The sequence below is a fragment of the Symphalangus syndactylus genome, chromosome 19, assembly GCF_028878055.3.
Source record: "Symphalangus syndactylus isolate Jambi chromosome 19, NHGRI_mSymSyn1-v2.1_pri, whole genome shotgun sequence".
In the NCBI taxonomy this organism is placed as follows: domain Eukaryota; kingdom Metazoa; phylum Chordata; class Mammalia; order Primates; family Hylobatidae; genus Symphalangus; species Symphalangus syndactylus.
In genome coordinates this window covers 68,601,655-68,621,599 of record NC_072434.2, presented here as the reverse complement: position 1 = coordinate 68,621,599, position 19,945 = coordinate 68,601,655, and the positions used below count along the sequence as shown (strand labels likewise).

The 19,945-nt window shown below is 48.2% G+C and overlaps 1 protein-coding gene across 1 annotated transcript in view; it reads left to right on the top strand.

Moving 5' to 3' along the window:
* Positions 1-19,945, top strand: part of CAPN8 (calpain 8) — a 71,639-nt gene that overhangs the window by 26,328 nt on the left and 25,366 nt on the right. The window contains exons 3-9 of the mRNA XM_055234076.2: positions 7,365-7,483; positions 8,000-8,133; positions 8,980-9,148; positions 10,251-10,334; positions 13,213-13,298; positions 15,838-15,912; positions 16,660-16,820. Coding sequence (XP_055090051.1) covers positions 7,365-7,483; positions 8,000-8,133; positions 8,980-9,148; positions 10,251-10,334; positions 13,213-13,298; positions 15,838-15,912; positions 16,660-16,820 — 828 coding nt within the window. The remainder of the gene's footprint in view (positions 1-7,364; positions 7,484-7,999; positions 8,134-8,979; positions 9,149-10,250; positions 10,335-13,212; positions 13,299-15,837; positions 15,913-16,659; positions 16,821-19,945) is intronic.

The following is a 19,945-nucleotide window of genomic DNA, read 5'->3' as shown; positions in this document are numbered from 1 at the left end:
TACCAAATCCACACTGGGCACTGGAGACCCAGTCAAGCTGGTGTCTGCCAGGTTCAGAAAAGTCTAGGTTTACCTCTGGTCACAGTGGGTTGGCATCTGTATCATTTGGAGGGAATGAAGAATGGTATAATTATATGGCTTGCGGGAGGTCAAAAAGTCAGTCTCTCAAATCCAGGTAGACCTGCGTCTAATCATTATATACGTGGAGCCTTCAGAGAGGTGAGTGTCAGAAGGTGGGGCAGATGAGGCTGTACTTGAGGCATGGGGAACAAGCTTGAGAAGCAAGTCAGAGCCTTCCTTTGAATGCCAAAATTTGCTTTTAGCCAGAGAAGGCAGAAGTGAGAGAAAAAGGGGGGAAGCTGAAAGTGGGTCCCAGAAAGCTTTACTAGTGACAGGTTACTTAAGGTCTGAATTTTCAAATAACTTTGATACAATTACACTGAGGTGAATTCAGTCAGTAAGCATTTTATGCTGGGGTCTGTGAGAACCACCAGGCCCACTGTCCTGCCTCCAGGCAGCTTCCAAGTCTAGCCAGAGAGATGAGAATTGTCAACAAAGCAAATAGAGTCAAAAGTCAATGTGTGGGTCGACTCTGGGCACACTGCCTATGAATTAGCCCTGCTCCACAAGGAGTGGTTAAAAAAAAAGTCAGTGTGTGTATGTGTGTGTTTGTGTGTGTGTGTGTTTTAAGGTAGTCAAAATGGCATGAATCAAACGCCAAGGGCTTCAAAAGGCGTGTTCACCAAATGGGGGAAGGGAGGCTCTGTGACTGCTTCGTGGTAATGTACAGAGCTGAAATAGCTCCCTGTGTATAAAAACATTTAGAGCCGCCTTCTGCGGAAGAGTAGGCTAAGGATGCCTCAGCTGTGATAAAATATTGAAGACGGATTTTTAAAAAACAAGCACATATTAGCAGGGTCAAAATCTTTGCATTACACTCAGATGTGCAATCAGCACAGCATTCATTATTTTGCTCAACCATTCTTAGCTTGCTGAGGAGCCCCAGTTTCCATGGACCACGAGTGGGAGGGAAACATAAACTAGCCAATTAAAGGTATTATGCCTCTGCCTGTTTCAAGTTCTTACCTCTCTTGGATAAATATTGCTTTCAATTACTCTATTTGAGTGGTACTATAGACTGAATGTTTGTGTCTGTCCCCCCTCCCGCCACTCATATGTTGCAATCCTAACATCCAATATGATGGTATTAGGAGGTAGGGCCTTTGGGAGGTGATTAGGTCATGAGGACAAAGCCCTCATCAATGGGATTAGTGCCTTTATGAAAGAGGCCCTAGAGAGCTCCCTCGCCCCTTCTGCCATTTGAGGACAAAACTGGAAGACAGCCATTTATGAACAAGGAAGTGGGCTCTTGCCACATATCAACTCTGCTGGTGCTTTGATCTTGGACTTCCCAGCCTCCAGAGTTGTGTTGTTGTTTCTAAGGCATCAAGTGTATGGTATTTTGTTATAGCAGCACATATGGACTAAAACAGGTGGTTTCTTACTTTGTAAAGTCTGGTTCCTCCCCCACCATCCTAGGATGGCACCTGGATATAAGGAAGGCCAAACAATGTCCTCCCACCAATGAGAGAAGCCTGCTAGTCCTTACGTACCCTAGTGCTGACTTCTGAGTCCTTGCTGGCCTCCTGGAGATGTGACTGGCATGTTGTATGGTCTCTTCTAATTTCCTCAGGGTCCAGTGGACCTTCCCTGGCTGACTCAGCCCCACCTGAGTGCTCCTTACTGCTGCAGACATGACGCATCACAGCCTCCTTCCAGTGCCTGACCCAGAGGTCCACCCCACAGCCTCTGCAATAGGATTGAGCTGACTTTTTCCTCCCTGCCCTCAGCTCAATCTTACATAATACCCAAGGGAGACTTGGGGGCACTTCCATTGTCTCTCATCTTCTGTGGAAGTTTTCTATGATGCCATCTTTACTCTGTTCCTGGATTCCTGAATGGGCAGCGGGGCATACGCATTCCCTGCTTTAGCTTCTGCTTCATACTACCTGAGGCTTTACTCTTGTTTCCACTTCAGCCATTGTTCAACCTCAAGGTAATGTAGGGGCTACAGTAGGGTTTCCAATGTCTGACCTTTCTTCTTTCCTTCCTCTTTCTTTCTACCTGCAGTCCAGAAGTATATCCATTTCTTCCCTTGGTGTTTGGGAAATTCCATTAAGCTATAGCTCGAGTTCTTGCTACCTACAATTTATAATAACATTAGACATCCAGACCTTTAAGCTTTGATTTTAATGTGTAAAGGGAATTTTTGAATTAAGGGATTCTTTTCTAACAATGTCTGATTCAGGATTATTATCTCCTGGTGGATTTTATTTTTTTATTTTTTTCTTTTTGAGGCAGTGTCTTGCTCTGCCGCCCAGGCTGGAGTGCAGTGGTGTGATCTTGGCTCACTGCAACCTCTGCCTCCTGGGCTCAAGTGATTCTCTTGCCTCAGCCTCCTGAGTAGCTGGTACTACAGGCGCCTGCCACCATGCCTGGCTAATTTTTGCATTTTTGGTAGAGACGGGGTTTCACCATGTTGACCAGGCTGGTCTTGAACTCCTGACCTCAAGTGATCCGCCTGCCTCGGCCTCTCAAATACCTTTTTTTTTTTTTTAAGAGAGCATTTGTTATAGTCTCCTTTTCAGGACCAGACACAGGCATTCCCATCCAGGTCTTCCAGTCTCCCTAGAATAGATTCAACCCAGTGCATGGGACAATGTGTGTATTTGAAAGGCTATTCCCAACTTCATTTTGGAATTCCTTTTGTGAAATTCTTTTTTCAGAGCCAATTTATGGGGCATACCAAATCACTCTGTAGTCATGCTTCTAATATCAGTTAGAAAAACCTTTGGCTACAAGAAGCATAAATAGGGGGCAAGTTCTTCTTTTATAATAAGAAAACTAGAGGTAGATAGCCCCGGGCTAGTGTAACTTTAGTAATGCCCTTGGAGAGCTAGATACACACTGTGCTCTGCTCTGCACTCTCCTTTGCTGACCTTCATCTTGCACCTGCTGCCTTGGGATTGCAAGCTGGTTCTGCACCTCCAAGCGCAGTGTGGACTTTCCAGATGGGAAGAAGGAGGAAGGGCAATGGGCAAAAAAGACTCTGCCAGCCAAGCCTGCCCCACTTCATCAGGACATGGAAACCTTCCCTAAATTCCCATGGAGTGCACCTCTGCTTAAAGCACATGAGTGAGCACTAACTCCTGAGCAGCCCTTGCTGGAAGGTGGCCGGATGGAGGGACTTGTCTATCAAGGTATTTCCCAGTGTTTTTGTCTGCCTTATTCACTACCTAACTAGTATGTCAAAGCCTCCTGACTGCTTTTGAAAATTAAAAAATTGAAAATTAGTCAGGTGTGGTAGCTCGTGCTTGTAATCCCAGCACTTAGAGAGGCCAAGGTGGGAGGACTGCTTGAGGCCAAGAGTTCAGGAACAGCATGGGCAACATAGTGAGACCCCATCTCTGTATTTTAAAAAAATAGCTAGGCATGGTGGCACATGACTGTAGTCCCAGCAATTTGGGGGGCCGAGGTGGGAGGACTGCTGGAGCCCAGGAGGTCAAGGCTGCAGTGAGCCATGGTTGCACTACTGCACTCATCTGGGCAACAGAGCGAGACCTTGTCTCAAAACCAAACCAAACCAAACAAAACAAAACAAACAAAACAAAACCTATGCTCCAAGATCAAAGCTGTTTTTCTGCTGGCAGGTCCCCAAACAAGTTTCTGAAATGTGAATAACAGAGTAAATGTCCATCTTCCAGAGGACTCTGAAGGGAAGCACATTTGGATATATTCCTTTGAAAACGCATTCTCGTCATGACGACCCATTCACACTTCATGCAGTAGCTGGCAAGGATCCAAAAGCCTACAAACCCACGGCATCCCTTCGAGCCTCTGTGCTTGCTTGCAAGAGCCGGGTAGACCCTGTGAAATGTCAGGAGTGAGGTAGATGAAGAGAAAATTAAACTCTCCTCCAGCTGGGCCGCCTTGTTTGATGTCAGCAATGGAGGGACATTTTGTTGCTGTGACTTGAATTGTAATATCTAGGAAGTGCTCTGGGTGGGCTGTCGGAAGAAGCTTAGACTGGGAGCCAGAACCTTCACATCAGAAGGGAACCAGGACCACGCCCAGTAATGAGGGCTATGTGGCTGCTCCGATCTCTTTGAGAAGCCACTTGCTTTAGAGGTGTCGCAGAGCAGTCGCCCCCTTCACTCCCCAGAGGACTGGGCTTCTGTGCTTGCCTTACCTTGTTTATCTCCCTCTGCCTGATGCTGGTGAAAGTGAAATCTGTCAGGTTTGATGCAGATTCTTGTTGAATGCCACTTCCCCACAGACTTGGGAGGTTGAGGTGCAAATATATGTAAGATGCTGTTGGAGATTTGCAGAACAAAATATGATTCATTGATTCATGTGGTCATCTGCTTATTTGTTTTTATTCATCAAACATCCATTGAACTGCTTCTATGTGTCAGCCACCTGCTGGGGATGCTGAGATGAGTGAATCCACATTGCTGCTTTGCAAGAAGAGGTCAGAGAGGGATGGGGGAGAGAGAAAAACAGATGTAATCAAGTGGCCTTAGAACTTGCTGGGGAGGTGTGAGGAGGAAGGGCTTGGCGCTGGTAAGACAGGCCAGGGGTAGGGGTAAGGAAAGCTCTGCCAAGGAGTTGATGCATGATTGGAGTTTTGAGGCCAGTCTGGGTGCGAATCGTGATCTGAGGCAGCTTGTGGTAACTCTGCAAGAGAAGCGTAAATAAGGTCTTTAGGACACATACCAAAAAAGAGGTGACTTCTGGCTGGAGGGTAGGAGGTATCAGAGAAAGCTTCATGGAGAAGGGGTAAGATTCAGCAAGAAGTTTGCAAGCAGAGGGAACAAACAAGGAAGATCACATCAGTGAAAAAGACCAGGGTATGTTTTGTACATATCCAAGTTTGATTGGGAGATTAGATTCATAGCGGGGAGTGTAATAGGAAAAAGACTGGAGAAGTAGGTTGGAGTCATTTTGTGAACGGTGTTGATGCCCTGTTAGGTTGTATTTCATTGGTGAGCCATGGAGGACAGTCGCAAGATTTCGAGCAGGGGAGTGACATGATCACAGGTGTTCAGAGAAGAAAAATGGGCTGAGAGGAGCTGGCGGGAGGAGGACACTGTGTTATTTTGCTCAATCTTTGGAAGTTGCCTTTTAATGAGATACTGCCCTGGTTGAGGCTTCTTTGGTGAGAAGCAACATAACTCATGCCAGCCCATCCACATCAACTCTGTTTCCCTCGACTACCAGGTCTAGTCTCACCTAGGAGCCCTGTTACCGTTAGGAAGATAGTGTTTGTCTGTGAAGGAGAGCCTGGTGAGAGAGTGAGGCAGGAAGCACGTTGCCTCCTGGATCAGAAAAGCTCTTCAGAAAGTAATATGGCCAGGCATGGTGGCTTACACCTGTAATCCCAGCACTTTGGGAGGCTAAGATGGGAGGATCACTTGAGTCTAGGAATTCAAGACCAGTGTGGGCAACATAGTAGGATCCTGTCTCTATGAAAAAATTAAAAAAAAATTAACCAGGCATGATGGCATGCACCTGTAGTTCCAGTGACTCAGGAGGCTGAGGTGGGAGAATTGCTTGAGACTAGGAGGTTGGGGCTGCAGCGAGCCATGATGGTGCTACTGTACTCCAGCCTGGGCAACAGAGCAAGACCCTGTCTCTTGAAAGAAAAAGAAACAAATGAGTATGTGTATGTGTGAGACAGAGAGAGAGAGAGAGCAAGCGAGTGAGAGAGACACAGCAAAAGTGAGCGAGTGAGAGAGAGAGAGAGACAGACAGAGAGGGAGAGAGAGAGAGAGAGAGGAATTAATTAATTTGGGTTCAGATCATGAACGACTTTGTTGGGAAAGATCCAGGCAGACAGAGGCCAGGGCTTTCTAGGATGACCTGGTGATGGAGCAATTCTGAGTGATGATGGAGATGATGGCTCCTCAGATGTGGGTTCCTGGCTTACTGCTTGCTCAGGCAACAGGTTTTCTGAGAAAACCATAACGTGTTCACACCTAGAATATGTATATAGCTCTGGCCACAGTGTTAAAAGAAAACTTAGAGTGAGACAGATGGTCTCTAAAAGGTTGAAGGGCCTTCCATCTGAACACACATTGAAAAGATTCAGATCGTTTATATGGAAAAGATAAAGGCTAAGATGCACAGGCAGGATTTTGGAGCTGTTTGAATGGAATGAATAGGAGAAACAGGGACTTGTTCACCAAATCTTAGACTCCTAGAGCTAGGGATCTACAGTGAAGGTGGAAAGAAGCAGTACTGGGCCAGAAAGATGCAATAGCCTTTCACATGATGAAAAGCACCCTTGAGGACACTGAGACCTCAGCAGCTGGTGTGGAATAAGAAAATAAGTAGAGGTGAGCAAAGTTACATCACTTCCAGGATGATAGATTCGCCATAGGATGCTAAGGTAGGCAGTGGTGCCTGGGGCCCGTGCTGCTGCTTTTGAAGTTGACACTGCAAGGGACAACGATGCCTCCCAGGGAAGCGCCACTCAGTGGCATCAGTGTGGTGGGTCCCAACTTGCACAGAAAGGGGTTTTCTGTTTTCTTCTGCATTTCCTTGAGTCTCCAATGTGACCAACACCAAAACCCAGGATTTGTAACCTCTCTTACTTTTATTTCTTCTGCCTCAAATTATGATGATTTAATGCTAGCAGTATCTCAAGGGAGCTTTAGCAATGAGGCATCAAGGCTCTCCTGGTGAACTCTGAAACAAGAAAAGGCAATACTGTAAACAGACCACGCAGAGCCAGCTCTCCATTATCCAAGGTCAGGAGGGGCAAGGAACATACACACACACACACACACACACAGACACACACACCCTCTTACATGTACACATCATAGATTGGATTAACAGCTTCAATGTTTCCCTCAAGCAACTTAATCAGAGCTGCTAATAGGGGACCAAAGGCACCAATTTTCTTTTCTTTTCTTTTCTTTTTTTCTTTTCTTTTCCCTCTCCTCTCCTCTCCCCTCCCCTCCCCTCCCCTCTTTTCTTTTCTTTTCCACTCCACTCCACTCCACTCCACTCCACTCCACTGGCTGAGTGTGTAGGAGTGGGGAAATGATCAGCATGTGGGGGAGGGGGCAGCCACAGGGAGGAGCAGAGGATCCACTCCGGAGTAAAGAAATCCCAAGGAGGGAGGGGAAGCTGATGGCTGGGGGTGCATTTCCAGCACTGGAGGAGGAGAGTCTGTCTACCTGACTTAGAAGGGAATGTGGCGATAGGGACTCTGGGTTGAATGGGACAGGGTCAGAGAAAGCAGGGCCCCTGCAGGCTGGGCCTGACCAATCTGTGTCCCCCGTGACACTGCGCAGGTGACTGCTGGCTTCTGGCTGCCATTGCCTCCCTGACCCTGAATGAAGAGCTGCTTTACCGGGTGGTCCCCAGGGACCAGGACTTCCAGGAGAACTATGCGGGAATCTTTCACTTTCAGGTACTGTGCTCTGCTCCGGCCCTTTGTCGCTTCTTTCCGTACTCTTAGGGCTCACCGCAGATCCACTGCGTCAGAAATTCTGGGTTTGGGGCACAGTGACCTATGTCTTAACAATCCCTCTAGGTGACTGTGATGCACACTTCAGTCTGAGAACCTCTGCTTTAATGCATCCATCCAGATATCCAAACATCCGTCCTCTTCCCAGCTCCCACAGGCCACGTGGCCTTGCAGAAAGCACTGTGGACTGAGGGTCAGGTGTGGGTCTGAATCACTTCCTGCTGCCACTGGGTGGCGCTGGGCAAGTTCTCTGATGCACAAACGCAGACCCTGGACTAGATGTTCCCGGGTTCATCTGGCATCTCCTGTGTGCACAGATAAGGCAGACACATGTCCTGCTCCTACGGAGCCAAGACTCGAGCACTGATGGCACAGAGTCCCCACGTGAGGTCCCCTGGAGGGACTCCCTTTACACATCTGCTTATTCATGTGAGCTGCCGCTGTGTCCTCCCTCCCCAGTTCTGGCAGTACGGAGAGTGGGTGGAGGTGGTCATTGATGACAGGCTGCCGACCAAGAACGGACAGCTGCTCTTCCTACACTCGGAACAAGGCAATGAATTCTGGAGTGCCCTGCTGGAGAAAGCCTATGCCAAGTAAGTGGGAAAAGCCAGGAGCTGGGAGATGCCAGAGCCTCCCTGAAAGCTGTCCCTCCCATGTCTGCCACCCCACCCCAAACTCAGGGCGTCACGGCCAAGTCTTTCCCAGCATCCAGACCCCCATGAGCTGGAGAGAGAGCATTTTTCAGTAACTAAGAGAAACAGAAGTCTGGGCGGGGAGTTTAGCATCTCAGCTCTGCCTCGGGTGAATGTGTATGTGGTGGGGCCAGCTTCCCTGCCCCTCTGGGCCTGAGCTTTTCCTCTTTCAAATCCCAAGGTAGGTTCCTGGGGCAACGTAAATGTTTAAAAGAATGATGAAGAATACTAAAACAAATGCACTAGATACCAAACTCAACAAAGTGTCTGCTCTTTCCTCAGGAGTTCTTCTCACCAGCGTTTGATGTTCAGAACCTTCTTTGGGGTTCTTTTAATTACTTTTGTTTACTGATACCCTTTTCTGCAACCCCAGTTCCTTTCCAGTCCTATTTCCCAGCAAGCCTCAGCAGATGCGTCTCAGCCTTGAGGGAAAGTTCTCCTCCTTCCCATCTGTGCCTCCAGCCCCAGAAACCCAAGCAGCTGGGGCCAGCTCTGGAGGGGTTGCCCTTGGCTTTGTAAAGGAGGTGGTGGCTGGAGAGAGGTTGGCTGAGGTCAGTTCCTAGTGAAGTGCTGACCTGGGCACACAAAACAGTGGCCTAAGCAGCTTCCTGGCCCATAGGCAAAACTGGCAAACAGCCCTTCTTTATCTTCCAGGCCACAGTATGTCCTAGCACTGTCCCGGTCCCCAATCCCCGGGTCTCCTTGCTGGGGGTGCTAATGGAGCATGTGTTCTTTCTTTTCCAATAGGCTCAATGGTTGTTATGAGGCTCTCGCTGGAGGTTCCACGGTGGAGGGGTTTGAGGATTTCACAGGTGGCATCTCTGAGTTTTATGACCTGAAGAAACCACCAGCCAATCTATATCAGATCATCCGGAAGGCCCTCCGTGCGGGGTCTCTGCTAGGCTGCTCCATTGATGTGAGGCATATGGCTTCTCTACTGCCCCACCTCCCCCCACTGCTACCCCTTGTGTGGTAGGGAAGGGATGAGACAGTGAGAGAGAGGCCTAGGAAGGCTTTGGGTCAGAGCAGAGTCTGAGGCTTAGTGGGCAAGTCTGGTAACACGCAGGCCTGCACATGAGGGGCTGGTGAAGACCTAATTAGTGGGTAGGAACCGGGGTTAGTTGCATTGCAGGAGCCCCAGTTTCCCTCTCGTTGTTAGAGCCCCTTCAGTACTGCTGGAATGGCCCTAAGAACATAGCCTAGGATCCCTGGATCCTAGGCCCCCCATTTGCTACCTGCTTTTTGCTAAATAATCTTGAGGTTTTGGAAAACAAATGTGATGACTGATGATACCTGATGGATCTTGAGCTCCCTGAAGGAAAGAGAAGTTCTGAAACCAGAGGTTGTGGCTGGACGGGAGGCTGAGCTGTGTGGATTTCCAAGGTGGCTGTGGAAACCAGAGGCTGGAGGCCCCCAGCCCTGAGGTCCTGTCACCACCTCGGGCTCCTGTGACCAGCTGCCCTCTGGCTGCCCTGTCTTCCTCTCTTGTCCTTACCTGGTGATTTTAGAAATGTGATTGACAAAGTGAGAAGATCCTCCCTTTTTCCTCTCTCTGCAAACCCCAGCAGGAGATGTGGTTTTTGGTGAAGGGGTGGTGCGGGGCATGAGAGAGGGGGTGCTGAGGAAATAGGAAGGGTAATGAGGAGTCCACTCAGGGAGAACCTTGGAGGACTGGGACCTGTCCAGAGCCATCAGCATGGAGAATTAGCCTTCTTCAGGCAGCTGGGGGTCACTCTCAGAGAATAAATGACTTCCCAGTTTCTTGGTGGCATTTTGAAGGCTGGTAAATTGTCTTCCAGGCTTGGCAGGCGCCTGCACTGGCCTGGAACTGCAGGCCTAATTAAAGAGGAAGTCTGGATGGAGATGACTTTATTTACCTGAGATTCATTGCCACGCTGCACCCCAGTCCCACACTGAAGCCCCCAGTGGCTGTGTAGTGTGTCCTTGGAAAGCATTCTAAGGCTGGCCCCTGAGAGGTCAGGGTCAGCCACTCTGAGTGGACTTTCTCCTCTACCCAGGTCTCCAGTGCAGCCGAAGCCGAAGCCATCACCAGCCAGAAGCTGGTTAAGAGTCATGCGTACTCTGTCACTGGAGTTGAAGAGGTAAAATTGTGTGTGTGGGGGGAAGGTAACATGTGATAATATTTCCATGAATCCAAGCTGTCCCGACAGGAGGAAAGAGGTGATTACTACTAGAAGGTTCGGAATTGGCTTTTGAGCTTCACTGCCATGTTGGGGTGCACTCGCCTGCACAGAACACCTGACACCACAGATGAGCACTAGCTCTTGCTCTTTAGAACAGCTCTTCTGGCCAGGTGCAGTGGCTCACACCTGTAATCCCAGCACTTTGGGAGGCCGAAGCGGGAAGATTACTTGAGGCCAGGAGTTCAGGACCATTCCTGGGCAACATAGTAAGACCTCATCGCTACAAAAAAATTAAATTTTTTTTTTTCTAAAACAACAACAATAAAAGAAGGATTCTTCTGACTCTTACTCACTTGAAGATGGACAATGTAACCTCTCTGAGCTTTTGCTCAATAGGTTCTAACTAAATGCAAGCGCTCTTCTTAGATGCGGCCAGGAAAGCTGTAGAGATTGTCAGTTGGATTCTACAGACCTTCCAAAAAATATGGTTGTGTGGGCAAAACAGTGGGAACTCACAAAATCCCAAAAAGGGAAAAGGGGCAGTAGTCCTAGCTTTTAGGGTGGGGTAGAGTCATGGAAAGGCATGCAAGTACTCCTCAGTCTCAACCTGAGGAAAAAACTTGGGCTATACTATTCATTATTTTTATTTCCTACATTGTGTCTTCTTTCTAGAAGGATTTAAGGTGGCTTACAATGATTTTATTTATTTATTTATGTATTTATTTAGAGACAAGGTCTTGCTCCATTGCCCAGGCGGGACTGCAGTTGCATGATCTTGGCTCACTGTAGCCTCGACCTCCTGGGCTCAAGTGACCCTCCTGCTTCAGCCTCCCAAGTAGCTGGCACTACAGGCAAGTGCCATCACGCCTGGCTAATTATTAATTTTTAAAAATTTTCATAGAGACAGAGTGTCTCTATATTGCCCAGGCTGGTCTTGAATTCCTGGGTTCAAGCCATGCTCCTGCCTCGGCCTCTCGAAGTGCTGAAATTACAGGTGTGAGCCACCATGCCCAGCTGGTGGTTTACCATTAAAAGAACAGACATGATAAAACCACACAACTACAGTAAAACACATCAATCCAGGCTGAAGACAGTGCTATAATTGAGAAATTAATTTTGCTTTGGGCTTCCCAATGGCCAAGGCAGAAAGGGAAATGCAATGAATGTCCCACCTCTTGTTATTTATTTAAGTGAAATAGGCCAGGCGTGTTAGGGTGTGCCTGTAGTTCCAACTACTCGGGAGGCTGAGGTGGGAGGATCACTTGAGCCCGGGCGGGCGGTTGAGCCTGCAGTGATCACACCACTTCACTCCTGCCTGGGTGGCAGAGAGAGGCCCTGTCTCAAAAATAAATAAATAAATAGAATTAAATGAAATAGATGTTCTCTACATGTGTTTGTGTTTCATAAATATGCTTTTCTTTTTTCTTTTCTTTTTTTTTTTTTTTAGAAGGAGTATTGCTCTATCGCCAGGCTGGAGTGCAGTGGCACGATCTCGGCTCACTGCAACCTCCGACTCCTTGGTTCAAGTGATTCTCCTGCCTCAGCCTCCCGAGTAGCTGGGATTACAGGCATGTGCCACCACGCCCGGCTAATTATTTTTTTTGAATTTTTAGTAGAGATGGGGTTTCACCATGTTGGCTAGGATGGTCTCGATCTCCTGACCTCATGATCTGCCCAACTCGGCCTCCCAAAATGCTGGGATCACAGGCGTGAGCCACCGCGCCTGGCCCAAATATGCTCTTTAATGAAGTTAATCTCATAAATGGGAATTGAACATATACATGCAAACACTGGGCTAAGCGAGTTGGGGGATACACAGGAAATGAAGACAACGAGGACCTAACAGCCTATGCAGTTGGCATGTACATATGTGAATGCCAGTGTGTGTGCAGGGTCCCAAGGTGTTTATGCTTGAGTGTTCAATAAATAGGGGAAAGCAGGCCGGGCGCGGTGGCTCACGCTTGTAATCCCAGCACTTTGGGAAGCTGAGGCGGGCGGATCACGAGGTCAGGAGATCGAGACCACGGTGAAACCCCGTCTCTACTAAAAATACGAAAAATTATCCGGGTGTGGTGGCGGGCACCTGTAGTCCCAGCTACTCGGAGAGGCTGAGGCAGGAGAATGGCGTGAACCCGGGAGGCGGAGCTTGCAGTGAGCCGAGATCGCACCACTGCACTTCAGCCTGGGTGACAGAGCGAGACTCCGTCTCAAAAAAAAAAAAAAAAAAAAAAAAATATATATATATATATATATATGGGCTTTGGAGACAGCCTGCCTGGGTTCCCGGCCTGCGTTCACCAGTTACTAACTAGATAATCTTGGATAACGTAACTTCTTTAAGTCTCAGATTTTTGAGCTATGAAATGAAGATAATTCTTTATCTTCTCAGGATTGTCGTGAGTGTTAAATGAGGCAATAAAGCATCTAAAATGCTTAGCACAACACCTCGTCTATAGTACCTGCTCAATAAATGTTAACTGCTGTGCTTTGGTGTTTGTTTGGAGGGTGTTTATTATCATTAGGTCTCATGTATTAAGAGCTCAGTCAATCTTCGTCAACTATAAAATCTAAATCTGAGTTAAAGCAGACATAAGCTTGTTTTTGGGCTAGACTCACTCTTCATTTATTCAAACAAATTATGAAAAATACTTCATTTATTCAAACAAATTATGAAAATACTTGGCCCAAGCCTGAAAAGATGCATTAAAGGAAAATAAAAGTGTGGTCCTTTAGGGACATCTGAAAAATTTCATGCAGATCCTCTCAGGTGCAGACGTGCCTGCAAGGCAACAGGAGCATAGTAATTCAGTCACTTTTCTGTGTGTGGAATTTGCAGGTCGATTTCCAGGGCCATCCAGAGAAGCTGATCAGACTCAGGAATCCATGGGGTGAAGTGGAGTGGTCGGGAGCCTGGAGCGATGAGTAGGTTTCTTTCCCCCACTTCTCCAATCATCTCTCCCTCTGCGGAAGGGTGTCGTGTAAAACACACAATAACGAGATCGATGTCACAGTGAGTTCAGCAGCACATCCTGTCTGCAGATCACACAGTGTGTTCAGAAAAGAGTATTAAATGGATCCAGGCTGGGAAAAGCAAAATAAAAACCACTGGGCCGTAGTCTTCGATTCTGGCTTTCTGCTTTGGCATTTGAAAGTTTGGCGGCTCTGTGGAATTTTGCTTTGCGCTGAAAGGTTTTTGTGTTTTTTACCTGACACGCCGTGCTGGTCCAAAGGTCAAATCGATCACTCACAGTCTGTTTCTTTCCACTCCACAAACACTGGACACTCTGACAAAGGCCAAACCCCTCAGCATCAAGAAGAAACAAGGATGCTGAGAAAATGAAATTTGACCCTAGGAGCCCTGGGCCCCGGCAGCAGTGATGAACGAGGCAGCGGCACTCGCTCCTGCCCTGGGCACGTTTGATCACTGACTGGAGAGACTCCTCTTGGGCAGGCCTCTCTGCTGATGAGGGAAAGTCGGTCAGAGGTGGTGATGTCCCAGGACAGCTGTGCCCTGGAATCCATGTCCCCATGATGCAGGAGGGTGGAAAGCATGGGGTAGTTTCTGTCCAGTGAGCACAGCTGGCCTGGGGGAGGCAGGTTAGTGTGGGGGAGGAATTAGAATTAGCCAGTCTCAGCTGGGTACAGTGGCTCACGCCTGCAATCCTAACACTTTGGGAGGCCTAGGCGGGTGGATCACTTGAGTTCAGGAGTTCGAGACCAGCCTGACCAACATGGTGAAACCCCGTCTCTACTAAAAGTACAAAAATTAGCTGGAAATCGCTTGAACCCAGGAGGTGGAGGTTGCAGTGAGCCGAGATTGGGCCATTGCATTCCAGCTTGGGCAACAGAGCGAGACTCCATTAAACAACAAAAAAAATAATTAGTCAGTCTCATGGACAAAGAACCACCAGAAATGAAAATGGTCACAATAATGCTCCCTTCCAATACATCCTTAATCCTCAAGTGCTGTCGGTACTCTGTGATGCCACCAGGGCTTTCGAAGGGGACATCGCCACATTTAATCACAGCATCATGACTGCTCATGACTGTGCAGAGCGGCAGTAACTCCCTTCAGGGTTGTGTCACGAAGAAACACGTGTCTCTGGGCCACGCATGAGCCTCCTGTAGGAAGGATTTTTCATTCTACTGCCTAAGATTGAGCAAAACCCAAAACCTCAGTTCTGCCAACTTCCCTAAAAGGATGACAGGGCCCCGTGAAATTGAAACCCTGAATTTGGGCCATTCTTACCAAAAGCCACTACCGAGCTGTCCAAACGGCTTGTTTGACTTTCTCACCTTTCCCTGAGCACGCGCTCCCTGGCAGGTGGGAGGTGGTGACTGTCAAGTCCTAGAGGCCCTACCAGCTGGAGATGCAACCTGGGATAGTTATATATATCAGCTGTTGGAGAAGGAGGGTGCCGAATCTCTAAGGCAACATCCCTAAGCTCAGCCCAGGGATTAGTGAGATTTTACTTAAAAAAAAAAAAAAATTGGAGCAGTAGGTCAGATCTAGAATTTTCCAACTCCTGCCCTAATCTTTGTTTGTAACAAGCACATTCTGAGATTTGGTTTTAATCAAATTAATGTTTCAATGAATTGAAGAGGCCCTGGGAACTGTTGTGCTGACCCCCGGGGTCTTAAAGCCTAGCTTGGAGGGAGAGGCTGGGCTGGAGTGTGCCCCAGCTCTTATGCTGGGGAGAGAAGGTGCTTAGGTTTTGCTGAAGGTATTCAGGCAGGGATTTTTTTTTTTTTTTTTTTTTTTTTAAAGATGGATCTTGATACTGCTCTGTTACTTAGATGTCACACACATATTTCAGGAAAACCTAACTTTGTAAAGGTCAGGAAGCTGGAGATGGCATTCAAACAAAGCGCATAGATATTGCCCTTGAAAGGCCACCAGCAGGAGGTCTCACAGGGTGACGTTACTTCTGGGAAATTGCCATAAAACTGGCCTGGATGATCATTCTCGCAGGTATGAGGAACTGAACCATGTCCATGTCCCCAGAGCTGGTTAGACTCTGTCAGCATATTCACCCCAGACTGCTGGATAAGCCAGAGTGAAAAGTGACTAATGGGTACTGGAGTGCCTGCCTTTCTAGTGACAAGAAATCATCCACATCCTCTCCTGGGCCTTCCCATTCCTGCGAACAGGGGCCTGGGAGTCTTAATTAGAAATGTCAAATTTGCCCTACAGAGTAAAAATTAGAGCATAATGTTTGAGCCATAATGTTCCTGTCGCATGTCCAAGGCCACCCTGCTAGTGCCCTTGGAGTCCGTGTCCTGGGTCTGTGTCCCTTCCCCAGACAGTGTGCTCGCCCCACACTGTCCATTCTGCCTTTCTGCCTGCAGTGCTTTTGGTATTTTGTTTCTGGCTCTTAGGGGGAAGCTTAGCTGCAGTAAACCGCTTGCCCTGTGTGTAGAACCTCTCAGGAGCGAGCACCTCTGCTTGTTTTCCCCTCAGTGCACCAGAGTGGAATCACATAGACCCCCAGCGGAAGGAAGAACTGGACAAGAAAGTTGAGGATGGAGAATTCTGGTGAGAGAGTTTTCTGCTGAAGCGCTGTCCCACTGGTGATGGGTCCATTTTCAGTTCTGATGTGAACTCGAGGTGTCTGGGCCTTCTAGGAAGGTGACATGGTTCCTGACCATGGTGAATTCATTCTTCTCCTCCTTTTGTCCTGGTATAATTCCACCTCTATACCAGCATGTCTAAAGCACTGAAACCATGATATCTGGGCCCTCAACCTGGCCTAGCTATCAGCCTGTCTTTCTCAGTTCTATTATCTTTCCAATGAACTGAGAGCACTGCTTCTATCTCTTTAAGCTAAGATTTACCTACCATCAATATGGGAGAACTTCCTTTGCTAGTGAGCTAAGGAAGATAATAAGGATACTCCTTGAATATGGTACGGCTTAGCTGGACATCACTCAGAATTAAACAAAAAGAAACCTCTTGTGAGCTCAGACTTAACCCAATCTAGAGGCAAAGGCTTTGCTGAGATGACCTCCTGTGGTCTTTTGCAGTTTACAGTTCAGATCCTTTGCTTGGTTGTTAAGATATGTGGCGGGCGGGGGGGGGGGCCCTATAAGAGCCAAGAAGCTAGCGCTAGTGAAGAATGTGGACTGTTGTCTCTGCGTGTTTGTATCAGTGTGCTGTAGCAAAGATCAAGCTAGCCCACGGCCTCTAGGGCCTGTGCCACGGCTCCTTCCCGTGCCCGGTATGTGTGCCTTTAATCACAACCCAGCCCTCTTCACTGAGAGCCCTCTGGTGCCTCTGCCCCAGGATGTCACTTTCGGATTTCATGAGGCAGTTCTCTCGGTTGGAGATCTGCAACCTGTCCCCGGACTCTCTGAGTAGCGAGGAGCTGCACAAATGGAACCTGGTCCTGTTCAACGGCCGCTGGACCCGGGGCTCCACAGCTGGGGGCTGCCAGAACTACCCAGGTAAGGTGAAGGGCTGCCTCGGCCCAACCTCCTCCAGCTTATCCTCCCTGAGCTGGGTCACTTTATGTAATTTTTTGTTGTTATTTTGTGTGCTTTTTTGAGGCAGGGCCTTGCTTTGTTGCCCAGGTTGGAGTGTAGTGGCACGATCTCTGCTCATCACAACCTCCGCCTCCTGGGCTCAAGTGATCCTCTCACCTCAGCCTTCTTAGTAGCTGGGACCACAGGCATGCACCACCATGCCTGGCTAATTTTAAAAAAATTTTTTTGTAGAGACAGGGTCTCACCATGTTGCCCAGCTGGTCTCGAACTCCTAGGCTCAAGTGATCCACCCACCTCGGCCTCCCAAAGTTCTGGGATTACAGTTGTGAGCCACCGTGCCCAGCCCTATATGTTAATCTTTGGATAAGGCCTTTGGACTTTGACTTCTGGGCACCCTCTGGAGGCCCTGCTTCTCCCTAGGGCTTGGAGGCCAGGGTTGTGAGGGTGGGCAGTGGCTCTGCAGCCACTCAGCTGCAGCCTGAACCGTGTGTTCAAACCATCCCTGCTTCACCCACCCGCCCTGCCCCCAAAGGACGTGCTTTCCACACTAACCCTGCTCTTGGCACCTTATGCTAAGGCCTCCTGTTCTTCCCTTGGGCTTTTGCCCCTTCCTCCCCACTCCCCTCCCGCAACCCAGCTGGCTAACAGTCATCTCGCTGACCTCTGGGACAGAGTGGCTGATGGTGCGCTAGGAGAACACGGGTACAACATCTGCTATTTCAATAGACTGCATCCATTACAGCTGCTGTTTCACTGTGTGTTTGTGCCTGAGTTGGAGGTGGAGGGGCAAAGACAGTGTGGGCCGTGATGGCCACACACAGGGCATGCATGTCATGGCGACTCAGTCCCTGGTGGAGATAGTATGGTGCCAAGCATGGCCTCCGCACTAACCCTGGGTCCTCACCTGGTGAAAGGTGGGAAGCCTTCCTGGCTCACAGAAGATCACTAATGTGTCCCTGTGTAGGCTCCTCCTAGGTTGAATCAGCTGAGGCAGCACCTGATGAAGAAACTCAGGAAAACAGCCCCACATCTCTAAGGAGAAATGAAGAAAAGCAAATCCTGCTCTCTCTACTTTTCACCTCCTGCTCCCCACGCTCCCTGCCTGGTTTGCTGTTGATCTGTTGATTGACTTAGACTGTAAGCGCATGGGGCAGGGCCAGTCACTTTCTTCTCATGACAGAGCTCACTGCAGGGCTGTGTTCAGTGCTAGGGAAGCAGCATTAGAATAAAACCCCACCTGGGTGCAGTGCTGGGTCTTGACAAGTTCTCTCTTCTTTCATCGCCCATCCAACCCAAAGCTCCCAGTTCAGGCAGCTATGACCAGAGTGCTGAACAGAGAGGAAGGAAAGGGGTCCATATCCTGCCATTGTTGCTTGATTTAGACCCTGGGAAGGGCATTTCCCTCTTCTGAGCTTCAGTTTCCTAGTCCTCCAGATGGGGTTCGACCTTCCAACCTTACTGGGTCACTGCGAGCCTTGGAACACAGAGTGTGTAGGGAAGCATTTTGTAAACTGTGTAGCATTATATAAATGGGAGTATTATTTTTATGGCCCATTCTCTTCCTCCAGTACTGTTAAGGAGTAAACAAAAAATGTATGGATTGCAGTAATGTTGCATTTGGGAGAAATTAAAATATGCTCACCATTAGCAAGCTCTTAGAAAACGTGGAGGAAATTTGCATGGATCATTTTGGGAACTCAGAACTGTAGGGGGTGCCCAAGGTATCTGCATGCACCAAGTCACAATCCCATCCATGCTGCCAACTAGCTGTCAGGAAGACATGGATAGTTACTGCCCTTTGGTAGTGATGGAAGTATAGGCGATTACAGATTTTTTTTTCTGTCTCCTATGGGATCCACAGTTATCTGGCTTTAAAATCCATAAACTTGAGCCCTAAAACAAACAAACAAACAAAAAACGCAATAAAAAACCAAAACAAAGCAAACAAAAAACCCCCAAAAACTGGAAGTGGGGATTCTGGGAAGGTGGAATTGAATAAGTAATCCTACTGTAAAGAAAAGTGATAATCAATGGCTCTTGGTCACCTGTGAATGCCTTGTTATTTTCCAAGTTAGACTCTTCTTTAAAGGATGTAAGGAAAAATCCCATGCCCTTCCACTTCTTTTTTCCTCCAGGGCACATCATTTTTGAAATTGTTGAGGCCCTAGAGTGGAGACACCTGTCGGGCATGTCTTCTGCAATTATGCTCTGCCACTGGACTCTGTCATAGACTTGCTGCATATCCTTGGATGATCCTTTTAACCTCTCTATGCCTTGGCTTGTGTACTTACTATTCTGAGAGATTTTTAAAAAGCCATCTTTGAAATGAAGGAGTCTTTTTCAATATCCATACGTGGTGTGGCAGGACTGCTTCTTAATTGCCAATTGTGATTCCTCATGCATTATTAAATAACCTTCTCTTGAAGAAAGTGTGTCTCGTCAGTGGGCTGCAACACTGAAGCCATCCTGTGAGGCCCCTGGGGTGATGGACAGCAGATTAGTTCTCAGGGGTGCCGCAGGCTGTGCTCTGCAGCTGGGGCCCTCTCAGAGGGAGAATAGGTGTCAATCAGATGGCAAGAGCAGTTGTCTTAATAGTGTCAGGGAGAGACCTTTTTGGTAGCTAATCTCTTCAGGGACTTTCTCCTCTACTGTCCCGGGGACATGCTTTTTACCCGGAGATCTCCCTTCCTCCAGAAGGTGGGTTTGCCTTCACAGGTCAAGTGCTGAGAACAAGGTGATGTTAAGTCTTTCCCTAGGAAGACTTGGAGGCAGTGCTGCCCAGTGTAGCTCTCAGATCGTGGGATCCTGAATATTCCCAATCAAGCACTTCTGGGCTCCTGGTTGATCAAATGGACAAGCACATATTTCCAAATGCGATGCGATATGTCTGTGTGTGTGGATGTGTAGGAAGGTAGGAGGAAATGCCTGACCACCTTGTAAAGAACACTTTCTGAGGCCTGCTTACTAGGCACAGTTTGGACAGAGCTGTGCATTCATTAGGATGATCAAGTTTCTTCCCTTTTACTTTATTCTTCTTCATCTCCTCACCCGCTATGTGGGGAACCACCATCACCTGGGTGACTTCC